The sequence below is a fragment of the Plectropomus leopardus genome, chromosome 7 (assembly GCF_026936395.1).
Source record: "Plectropomus leopardus strain MGB_pleo_1.0 chromosome 7, ASM2693639v1, whole genome shotgun sequence".
Classification (NCBI taxonomy): domain Eukaryota; kingdom Metazoa; phylum Chordata; class Actinopteri; order Perciformes; family Serranidae; genus Plectropomus; species Plectropomus leopardus.
In genome coordinates this window covers 31,369,497-31,381,953 of record NC_142182.1, presented here as the reverse complement: position 1 = coordinate 31,381,953, position 12,457 = coordinate 31,369,497, and the positions used below count along the sequence as shown (strand labels likewise).

Here is a 12,457-nt window from a genome sequence, read left to right as displayed (position 1 = left end):
CTGCTCTAAACATACAAGCTATCATGCTTTTCCTCTGATAATAACTAAAGAAACCTGTATCATGGTTTGAGTATGTGACAGGATGCCCTTCAAGATAAAAGCACCAATAAATATACTTTCATAACATGATGTTAGTGTAGTGTGGAATCACACCTTGATCACACACTGTGCGTGCGTGTGTGTGTGTGTGCGTGCGTGCGTGCGTGCGTGTGTGTGTGTGTGTGTGTGTGTGCGCGCGCGCGCGCGCGTGTGTGTTTTGCAGGATCATGTCTTCAGGACAACTGTATGCTCCTGCCCCTGCTGGAGAGTCAGGCTTCCAGCTCCTCAGGGGCCTACAGGCATGCTCCTATCAATCCCGCCGTCAGCCACTCAGCGTCCTGGAGCTCCTCGCTGGCCAACAGTTTCCTCTCTGGGGACACAGAGACGGACAGCGACCAGCTCTCCGGTGAGTTTGCCAGTGGCACTTGTGAAAAGAGCTTTTTAAATACATTACATCCATCTGAGATCCGCCCCTACTTGTTTGGCATATTGCTGGACATCTAATATGTGCATAAAGTATGAGGCTGATACTGAGAATTTAAACGAATTCCTTAATGAATATGGACCATGCTGACTCTGCCATTAATCCATTAGTCAATTAGTTTAATTAAATTGGCAAAGGTTTTGACCATTGATTTATCATGAAAGTTCTCTATCAAGCAAAAACACCAAATATTCTGCCAATCCAGCTTCTCAGATGTGAGGATCTACTGCTTTTCTCTCTTCTGTTCCACTGTAAAATAAAGTGATACTTTACTGTTAAATCAAAAGTATATACCTCTCCTTTTGCAGAAAATAGTTAAAACATGGCCATGTATAAGCCTCAAGATGCTTGTTTTGTCTGACAAAATGTATAAAATGCAAAGATATTTAAAGGGAAAGTTTGCCCCCAAATGAATAATACATATTTTCCTCAGACCTATAAATTTTTTTGGCATGAGTTGCCAGTGTTGAAGAACCTTCTTTCAAATATTTCAGATATTTTCATACATTTGAAAAACTCAACAGCAATGTCCCTTTCCAGATCATGACCCGGTTACTCAAGATAATTCACATTTTGTTGTGAGCAGTTTCATGTAGGAACTATTTTCTTTCACTACAGAACTACACCCACCAACCTTCTCATGAATGAGAGAGTTGTGCTGTTGACACTGTGAGATATAAACAATAATGATGTCCTCCTCACCAGAGCTGTAACATCAGCTATCTCAGTGGTGCTAAGTGAGCTAGCACTAGGTGCATACAAGAGAAAACAGACATCTCTATGGCTGATTTCTCCAACACTCATCAACTCACACCAAAACAATCTAGATTGATAAATTGCACTACAGATAAGAGGAAAAAAATCAGTATTTTTGATATGGGGGGTGAACTGCCCCTTTAAATATCGTTTGGGTTTTAGACATCTTGTCAGACAAAACAAGACATTTAAAGACTTAAATGTGGACTGTGGGAAGATGTGATGGTCATTATTGAACTATTTTCTGTAGTTCTATGGACTAATTGATTAATCAATTAATTAAAAACATAATTAACATAATGATTAAAAATGGCAATATTACATTGCAGATGAGAGCCTCAGTTAAACTGTGTGCTCTCAACTCGTAGATCAACTTCATCAGCAGATCTGCGAGGCCTCAGAGCAAAACATCAGCAGTGATTTAGTTGAGTGTGTTTTCATAAGAGGTCTTTGTCATTGAGGAGCCTCTTGAGCAAGTGGAGACATCTTTGCTTCTTTGAGCTGTGTGCAAACACAGAGCATTTTAATGCAATAAATGTTTAGAATAGGTAAGAGACAGCTTTGAATGTGATTAAATATTTCTCTTTTCTTTGACTAGAATATTTGATTGCTAATTTCTTTTGTTATTTTAAAGTAGGCTATAACCATTTTGAACAAACTGCAGTTTCTTATTCATTGTTGAATAGTTTAATTTAAAAAAAAAAGGTTTGCTTCCTAAAATGGAATGCATCTTGCAGCACTGATTTGGCGGATTTTATATGTTTTAACTAAAATAATTGTTTGGCTTTTGATGTAAGGAAGATGCAAAAGCAAAACATTTTGTTGTGAGTCTGCAGGGCCTGAATTTTGTCAAAAGTTGTTCATGGCTGCATATTTCCGCGCATAAGCTGAATATTCAATGATGTTTTGAGTTGTACTGACGGCTCAGTCAGTCACCTTTTTAGCCACAAGGTGGCAGTGTTTTATTTATGCAAAAACCTTGTCTCCTCTGCAGCGCTATCATCTGACCTACATCTCTGAACTAACAGGCAGGAATGAGAGAGAGAAAATTTTAAATGGGACTGGCCTTATAAGAGCTGGTTACTTATTTATTCATCAGCACAATGCAAGAAATGCATTTGCAACCCAACTCAATGACATGTTATAGGGGTTGGCGCTCACAGCTTTGCCATCAGTCCTCAATAAACCCCAGAACAGTGGGAGAAGGAGAGGCGTGCTGAGCCGCAAGAAAGCAGATGGTATTTGCATCTATGACAGATGCCAGACTACTCCCCAGAATACCAGCACAGATAGACATTGACAAACAAAATTAGAGACGCAGACTGAACTGCAACCTGTGTTATTGTGACACTGTGAAGACCGACCAGATCACAGCCTCTCCAGTGTCTGCTCAAATAGCAACATGAACAACATAGGACGTAACTCTCAGGAGATCCTGATTGGAGGTTCTGCTGTTCATTCTCTGTGTGGTTGGCATTGAGATCAGTGCTGTGACCTTGGAGATTAACCACGATTAGATCTCTGTTTGGTCAGAATATTGTGCAATTGACAACCTAAGGCGAAGTGATAAGGAGGCAGTATTGTATCTTTTGATTGCTTATTCTCACCACTATGTAAATGCCACATAATTTGACTGTATGGTTAATAATGAAATGCTTCCTATTCTGTTTTTCCATGGCACATATAAATGTTAAATTCCACCAAAATCATCAGTCAGGTGATAAGAGGGGCACATCTGAGCATTAAAGTTAACATCTATATATACATCTATATATATACATCAATAAAATAAATAAACCATGAATTCAATTAGACAAATAAAAACAAGGTGATGAGAGAGAAAGGTGGTAGGTATATGAGTGCTATGCTGGGAAATATCTTATTTTGTAGTATAATAATCATATAATAAACATTATTTATATAGCACTTTTATTGACAAGGTTACAAAGTGTTTTTTTTAGAAAGGCACAGCAGTTGAAAACCAAAACAACAAAAAAATAAAATACAGAGTGATCGTAAAAACATAAAAACACTGGTGGATAGTATATTTTTTTTAAAAAGTAGAATAAAATGGCCAAGGAGGGATGATAAATCCAAGCAATATTTTTTGTATTCATAAATGCTTTTCTATAAAAGCAAGCTTTTAAAAAAGGCATATAAAAATACTAATTATGTCACTTGTCTGATCTTTAATAGGCGACCGTTTTAGTCAGGGGGCTCTAACAGCAATGGCACAGTAACCAAGATTCAAAGATTAACAAAACTTTAATGTCCCTCAGGGGGGCATTTGCTCTACAGACAGTATTCCCACACAAGTACAAACATTGCAATATATACTACGCAGCATATGATCGATATCTCCTCCACTGACACTGTGAATAATGGAGAAAGGAGACACAATGACATGACATCTGGGGTTATATTTTATTTTAAAAAACCAATAGCAGATGGAACAAATGACAATCTATGTCTATTAATGCTACCTTTGAAGAGACTAAACCTCCTCACTGATGGAGGCATCTGGAACTCAGCACGTAAAGGATGTTGAGACTCACTTCATAGAGGAGTTGAAGGTCTTTAAGGGTAGCCCTGTGATCTTACAGCATAGCTTGACAAGTTTTGACTACTTTGCCGGTCGCTATTTGTGCAACTGCATTCAGAGGAACAACCAGCAGAGCTGCATCCACTAATCTAAGAGAACACCCAGGCATGCATTGGGTCAATAAATCCTTGATTTAATCTGAAGCAAAAGGAGCAAAAAGTATGTTTTTAATTATACTAAATACACTGTATTCTGTATATTGTGTACATTCCATTATTCCAAACCTATAACCAAATACATTTTTTCATTATTTTAGCCATTTGTGCAATAAAGCCAGCATAACAAAGTTACCAGTTTTAACATCATGGTGTCAAACTATACTGCAGCCATTTGTAACACATAGTGGTTGTTGTCTGAGAGGGATCCCCCCCACCACCACAGCAGCAGCAGTGTGTCAGCACAGCTCAGCTGTAGTAGTAAGCTAAAGTATTGATCGTTTAGAGTTTTTCTCATAGCCTCACAGTCTTTAATGCGTGCCAAAGCAAATGGTTCAGCCATGAAAAAGTCAAATGGTCCATATCAGCTTTATTGATGTTTTGGTCTATTTTATTTGCTTAAAGTTAACAACCCTAGATATGGTATTTGTGTTTTATATTGAGGTTTACATGATGTCCAGCGAGTTTAGACAAGCTAATGGCTTTTGTGAAGCCCCTTTATTATTTTATTTATTTTTCTCTCTCTTTTTTTGGCAATAATGCACATCAAAAAATTATTTCTTTTTACAGCAATGCATATCTAAAAAGGTAATTTTTAGAATGAAAATTTTATTTATTTATTTTACAATGTTGTATATCTAAAATGCATTTATTTTGAATTAAAATTAATAAATTTACAGAAATTCATATCTAAAAAAAGGCTACTTTGCTACTTTTGGCATTGCTTTTGTTTGTTTGGTTTTTTTTTGTTTTTTTTTTTTTTAACAATAATGCTTATCTAAAAATGCCTTTTTTTCTGTAAGAATGGCTCACCAAATGATGAAGTTCAAGGCACAAATCTAAAATCCAAAGGGGCTTGCAGTGGCTGAAACGTAAAAGTATTTCATACACTTCTTTTTTTTCTGACTGCGTTATATTTTAGTTAACACTATAGTCTAACTGTATTTCCCGCTACCTGAGAGTTATGTGCTGGTATAGGTTACAAGCTTTCAGCACGAGGTAAAAAAGGATGACTGATGACCGAATCAATACATGTCCTTGTCGGTCCATTTGAGATGTGCTGCCCCTAGTAATTTCCCGCAGCTTATTTGGAGTCAGTAAATCAGGACGGAGGGGGGACGTGTCCATCTCAGGACCTCCCCTACTGCCCGTCACCATGACAACAGCCGTGGATGGTGGTAGGGGAGTGGAGGGGAGAAGGGTGGGGGGAGCATGCGGAGCTTAGACAGGTGTTGCTGGGGTTTGCGCATCGGCCGTGAGATGGTTTGGCAGGATGGGAGCTGCGAGGAGAACACCTACGCTACCCTGCCATAGTTTCCCATGTTTTCTGCAAATTTGTTTCTCGTAATACGGAATTCAATTAACGCTGGAAACCAACTGATCGTCGCAATGGTGCACCACTCGGGCTCCATCCAGTCCTTCAAGCAGCAGAAAGGTTGGTCGCTAATGTGATCGTTTCGCGTCCGCCGGTGGTTAATTTCTGAGCTGAGTGTGATGTATGGTGACTTTTCTTCGCTAGTTAAATAGTTTGTGGTGTTAAATGGCACTCGGAGGTGACGGGCTCTGTACTTGGTGTAAGTGTGACGCAGAGTTGGAGGTCTTGCAGCCTCCTCCTCCTGGGATGAAGCCTGTTTATGAACCTGTGCGCTCTTTTATTTTATCCACTAGTTTCTGACTCTATTACCCAAGTCATTACTTCTTTAGGCACAGATCCAATTAAAGCAAACATTAATAAGTAGCACCATAAATATGACAACATTCATCAGAAATTGTTTTTATTGTTTAATTGATGTTTGTTAGAAACAGTGGATGGTTGCAGTTAATGCTGCATTCAGACAAGACATGACCTTTCTTAACAAACAATGCGCATCCTGATAAGGCGTTTTTAGTGTGAACTTGCAGCGACTTGAGCTGCACTCACAGTATTGTCCATATGCATCAGCTGACAGGAATCTGCTTAAACATTAACAGCAGTGGAAGTAGGCTGGTATAAGCAGTGTAGCAGAGATGTAATGCCTCGAAAATTTCTCGGTTTGGTTCTTTTCTACACAGCAAAAAAATGATTACATTGAAAATGAAGAATTTCCTTGATTTTTAACATTTTTAACTTATGAAAAAATGGCATCATAGAGTATGAGCATTTGACTTTGAACAAAGATGGAGCTTATTCCTGAGTTGACCGATCTTCTGAGGTGTCCTCTTAGCAGCATGAAAAACAAAAATAGCTGAATGTAATTTTTGTTTTTTAGAATCAATTCTGTTTCTGAAATGCCAGAGAAATTTCCTTCATTTCCAAATTTTAAATGTTAAACATCATTATTTGGGCTTTTTTAGAAAACATTTTTTTTGACAAAGTGGGAATTATGTTCTGGCTGAAACTGGCTTCTGACAGAAAAGTACAATAGGGCTCAAATACATCATTAAGCCTGCAGTACAGAATAGGGTGTAACCCAGCTGGTAGCTGATGTTAGTATGACATCATCATGGCGCCGACAGATGTTTGACTCTTACATTTGACAGACATTAAATTTTAGTTGAAGTGAAAATTGGGTTGAGAGTATTTTAAATGTCTAATGATGTTTGTATTTCACATTGTCAGGACTTCAACATTATGACCTTTCGCTGACATTGTGTTCTTTACAACTCATGAGGCGTTTGGGTTTTGGTTATTTAGCAACACAACTGAAAACCAACAAAAACAAATGTCATCTGTTATCTGTCTTCAATATTGAATTAAGGTTTGCATCAGATTTTATCCTAACATTTAATTTTGGTCACCTTAAGTCACAACCTACACTCAACTAAGATTGGTCTTGCCTCTGAGCGGAGAATGGAGGTAGTAACAGCCCCGAAAAGAGCCGAAAAGGTGAAAAGGCATGACCATGGGCAGCACGGGTGTGACGCTTTGACGATGTGTTCATGTGTGTGACCCTAAATGTCTGCAAACTGGGAAAACAACAAGATTCAGGAGCTCTGTACCCTCTGAGCAGAGGATGAAATCAGCCGACGCTGTTGCATGTCACGCCAGTCACGCCTGATTTGATTTTGCGATGCCGGCCTGCTGTCTGTAATCACACACTGGAGCTGTTGTTTGTTTCAATACAAAATACAAAAGAGGCATAAAGAAGGGACTTCAAAGCGGCCCTGTTGCGCAGTCTCTGTGTAAAAAGGCTTATGTTTCAAACTATTTAATCTGTAGTATTATATTTTTTCAATGTAATATGACAACAAATCATTGGGTTTTGTAATGTGTACTGAATTGAAAGCCTTGTACTAAATAGTCCAATACAAATATGTGTTTTGTTGCACCCCGAATGAGAAGTGATTACAGCATATTGTGCATGTGCCTCGAGGAAACTGTTCCATGCAAACTGCTCAGCAGCATGTGGACTAGTTTGTGCTAAGGTGAAGTAGCTCACCAAAAATAGCTGCACTCAAGCTTTGACAGTAATGAAAAAATGATTTAAGGCTGTTAAAAGTTCCTGTCGTTCAGTCAGCATCTCCACTAGGCATATTATTGATAAAGCAATATGAGACGTCAGACTCCAGCTCATGTTGGTGTCCATCTGGCAATTTGGTAATAACTCAGATCATGTAACAACCTGTACAACGAAACACAGACAATTTGTCGCCACACAAATTTATCTTAAATCTATAAATACATACCCATCAAGTCATCAATTGGTGTCTTCCAGTCAAGCTTGTTAATCCTACTGCGCCAGTATGGATTGTTGACCCTAAGTGGGGCTCTTTAGAAAACACTCGTGATTGTTTAATGCTTTGTGTTAGTTATTCATGTACTGGCTGTCTGCATTTTGAAAAATGTTGCAGGAACTTCTTGTTTTCATGCTGACACATGCAGGCTGATAAACGAGGAGCGACGACCTCTTTTTGTTGATGTACCTGGCTGAGGAGGATGAAAGGGTCTCTCCCCTGGCTTCTGATGAGAGGATGCTGAGCCAAGCAGTCAGAAATCTCATGAGTGAGGGATGCCCTGCTGAAGGGGGTGTTAGCTTATCTGTAGCTCATGTCCCTTTGCTGGCTTTGAGTGTAAAAAGAAACCGTAGGAGTTAAACATAAATAAGTTGGGAGAGCAGTTTATATACATATATACAATACCTTTCTTTTTTCTATTACCACAACCTATGCACAACATGGGCTGAACCACATGAATCCTTAAAGTTTTCTTTGGAGTTTTTTATGATAATCTAAACTAGGAATGTGCGCAATTAATCAACTGTTACCATTTTGCTTCTCTCGCAAGTCAGCAAATTTAAATTTTGACTGTTTTCTGAGTTTTTGTTTTTTTTTTTTTAAAGATGAGTCAACTACTCAAAATTTAAATCTCTGTTTAAACGACAGTGAAATTAGTCACTGGATACATCACCCATTCGAACCGATTCTTTTTTTAAAATTATGTTTTTAATATTGTTGAATTGTAAGAATTGTGTTAATGCAGTAATTATTTTTTACTTTATAGCTAACTTGGTAACATTATATATGACAGAGTGAGCCACTTCCTGGATTCAGTCCAGCCAACAGGAAATGCATAGCACAACATGATATCAGATTTATGTAAAAATCTGACTACAGCCCTGAGGGCCCACTCAATATTTCAGTGACTGCTAAGTGCACCATTACACTGTAGGCAAAGGGGTGGATGTTGGCTCACAGGAGACCTGCTAAAGCAAAATTCAGAAATTATATTGCAGTTCCTCAAATACAATCAGTAACACCCTGGAGAGCATAGAAAGGCTTGAGCTGAATGTGTCTTTGTGTTTCTGTACATGGGAGGTGAAAAGCATTCTTAGCGTTGCTGGAATCAAGACGTTTATTACTTTATTGGTAGTCAATAAAATCTGGAAATTGATTCTAAATCAACTGGAAACCAATATAAGGTCTTTTACATTGGAGTTAAATCACTCTCCAGGTTTCCCTTAAAAGGCTCTCTGCTGAGCTGCAGGTGAGAAAACATGTTTGGTTGAAGACAGAACACAGAGGGTTAGAAAAGGGTCTGATTATGCAAGTAAACACAAGGTGAGGGTGCAAATTGCTTTTTTCCTCCTACCTTGAAAGAAAAAGAAACGCTCATCTGGTAGAAACTAGAACACACAGCTCCATTTGGATGTCATTTTGAAAATGACTCACAGCCATCTGATATTACTTTCCAGCATTTGAGTTTCAAATGTTCTTTGGCAGAATAATTATAAACTTACAGACTCACTGAACACTCCATAACTGCCAGGGAGTATTTGCTTTAAGCAGAGCGAGATCTAAATGCAACCTGGCTCTTTAGTTGAGCACTTAAATCTTTAGCAAAGCTCTGCTCATGCTTTGACATGTATTATTCTAGAGCTGCGATTAGATGATAAATCAGTTTAAAATGTCAAACACTTGAAGGTTTCAGGTTCCCAAATGTGGGACTTATACAGCAACATGTCAAATATTTTAGGAGGTTTTAACTTTTGAATGAACAAAACAAGACATTTAATGGCATCATGTTATGTTTTGAGATATTGTGATGGCGTTTCTGCCTGTTTTCTGTTTTTTTGCAGATTGATTGATGACAATAATCATTAGTTGCACTGTCAAATAGTATTAACTGTACTAGACACCATCTTCTGTAATACTACTATAGCTTCTTAAGAATCAATATTGCATATCAAGCAAGTTCCTTCACTTCTTCCTCATGCAAACAGTTTATGGAATAGTGGTGTATTTCCCCTTTTTTCCCAAGAGAAGTGTTTGTTTGTTTATGTGTGTGTGTGTGTGTGTGTGTGTGTGTGTGTGTGTGTGTGTGTGTGTGTGTGTGTGTGTTTGTTTGTGATGGGGGGGGTTAGGCTTGAGCCCTTTTTTCACAGAGATCCCAAAATAATGCCGCAACGAAGTCCCTCCATTAAACCAGCTTTGCTCTTTTTACATAGCACCGAACAATGGCGGCATGACGGCACCCCGCAGTGTGTTTTTCAACTGCATGTGGGTGTCATGCCAAAAAGTGATCATCTGCCATAAACTGATTCCCGTCCGTGGGAACGTGCACAGCTTGTAAAAGCTGTATCGCCCAGTATTCACGTCTTGAGTTGCTCTCACATGGATCAAACAGTCGTCTTTAGTTGCTTTCACATGGATCAAACAGTCGTAGCAGGTAAATACACATAACTTTATGTCTGTGGTAAGAGCAAAGGTATGTCTTTGTGAAACTTTAATGTTTCTTCAAACCCAATTTTCACGTGTTTGCAGTTTGTATGTGTTTGTATGTGTTTAATATGTCTCAAATCTTTACATCTGGAAAGTAGTCTATTATAATTTACGGATGGGTAATGTAAAAATGAAGGTATTATCTGCTATTATCCTTATGAGCCTGCATTATATTACCTGCTCTGTGCCCTAGATTATAACCACTCCAGTCCTTTTTACCTCCTTTTACTTGTTGAAACACCTATGAAGAGCCAGTACAACACATAAGAATCTGCCAAAAAGTGGTTGCAGCTCCTCTCTTATCACTAAAAGGTTGTTTCTGCCTCAAAATGACTTGATTTCATTCATATTGATATATATTTGACAGATTATAGCTCACCCAGTCCTTTTTTTTTCTTACTTGCCAAAAAGTGATTGCAGCTGCTATCTTGCTATTAAAAGGTTGTTTCTGCATCAAAATGACTAGATTTAATTGTTGGGGGGTGTATCTGACTAATTGTAATTACTCCAGTCATTTTTAACCATGTAAATACCTTGAAAGGGCCAATGTAATGCATAAAATGCTATTTTTAACTTACCAAAAAGTGATTGCAGCTGCTATCTTGTCACTGAAAAGTTGTTTCTGCCTCAAAATGACTTGATTTAATTCATAATGAATATATTTGGCAGACTGTAGCTCACCCAGTCCCCTTTTATCTGTTTAAATACCTTTAAAAGACCCATGCAACAAATAAAATGCCATTTTCAACTTGCCAAAAAGTGATTGCAGCTGCTATCTTGCAGCTGAAAGGTTGTTTCTGCCTCAGAATGACTAGATTTTATTCTTGGGTGTTTTATTTGACTAATTGTAATCACTCCAGTCATTTTTACCTGCGTAAATGCCATTAAAGGGCCAATGCAATGCAAAAAGTGCAATTTCAACTTGCCAAAAGGTGATTGCAGCTACTATCTTGCCACAGAAACCTTTCAGTAACAGGATAACAGCTGCAATCACTTTTCGGCAAGTTGAAAATTGCATTTTATTTGTTGCATTGGTCTTTTAAAGGTATGCTAGCTGCTTTTTAAATTTCCTGGTGGTGGGTGGCACATACAACACAATGTCAAAACATCACACCTTTCCCTTCCTGCTGGCTCACACCTGTTACACAGACGTTAACTCGTCACTGTTACTATATATGCTGCCTGCTTAAAGGCCAAAAAACGTTGTCCTGTCTTTGTACTTTTTATACATGATGGCAAGGTGGAATTGTGGCGTATCATTCATGCCCAGAAAAGGGAGTGTAAAAGCGACTGTAGGCTGCCTTTGGAGACACATCTCAAATTTCAGACCAGTGAAATGGGGACTTGTTGTCCAGTTGGGGACAAAAGCTTTTGTGTTAGTGGTCAAGGTTGGGGTAAGACATGTCGTGGTTAGGAATAGGGTAAATCTCTTGGGTAAATTATTGTAAGCCTATGTAATTTCCCCAGAAGTGACCCTATGCTCTGTTTGATGGTGCATTGGTTTCAGTGGCTGCTGAAGCACTGGGAGTCCTGTCTTCTGTTAGGCTACACTTTTTAACATTATATATACAGCAAATGTGTGTTGTGTGTGTTCATGTGTAAACCTTTTGTTTCCACAGTCCTAAGCAGGCCACCTGTCCTCTTATGCAAGCAGGCAGATGGTTTTATAGATACAGACATTAATTTCAGGGCAGATTTAGGGAGAGCACATACAGTATCATCTGTTTTTTAAGCAGGTTGCTGTAGAATAAGACGTTGACATTAGATTTATGTGTGTTGATCCATTCTGTGTAAAAGGTGCCTTTCATTAAATGTAGCATGCCTGGTAGAAAAGGAGTTTACAAAAATGACAAAACAAAGAGGCTGTTTTTTTGCATGTGTGTGTATTGTTTTGCAGTGACAGCTTTAACACTTTCACAGTCTTTAAATAGTCAGTGGTTGTTTTGTTGCTAGGTTATAAGAACAAAGCAGACACAAGTTCTGCTGGAGCCCATAGTTTATTCTACAGTTTAATCACGTCTGCAAAAACACACTGTTTTTGGCGATCCGTAGTGGAACTACAATGTTCTGCTGTGACCTTTAATGCTTGCTAGTGTTTACTGAAGACAGTGCACTATGCATTCCCTGATGAGGTGTGTTTACGCAGGGACACAGCAGGGGCTTTGCGGAAAATCCTGTGACGTAGTAGAAATTGCAAGCAATCAGGGGACATAAGAAGATAGT

General features: G+C 38.5%; 1 protein-coding gene across 4 annotated transcripts in view; it reads left to right on the top strand.

Annotated features, from left to right (window-relative positions):
• Positions 1-267: 267 nt before the first annotated feature.
• ano3 (anoctamin 3) overlaps positions 268-12,457 on the top strand; it is a 56,446-nt gene continuing 44,256 nt past the window's right edge. For 3 of the 4 annotated variants that reach the window (XM_042495388.2, XM_088080490.1, XM_042495387.2), the window contains exon 1: positions 268-445. In XM_042495388.2, the coding sequence (XP_042351322.2) occupies positions 286-445 (160 nt within the window). In that variant the 5' untranslated portion in view covers positions 268-285. Of the gene's footprint in view, positions 446-5,244; positions 5,472-12,457 lie in introns of those variants that run through there. The other variant, XM_042495390.2, reaches the window with a different exon arrangement.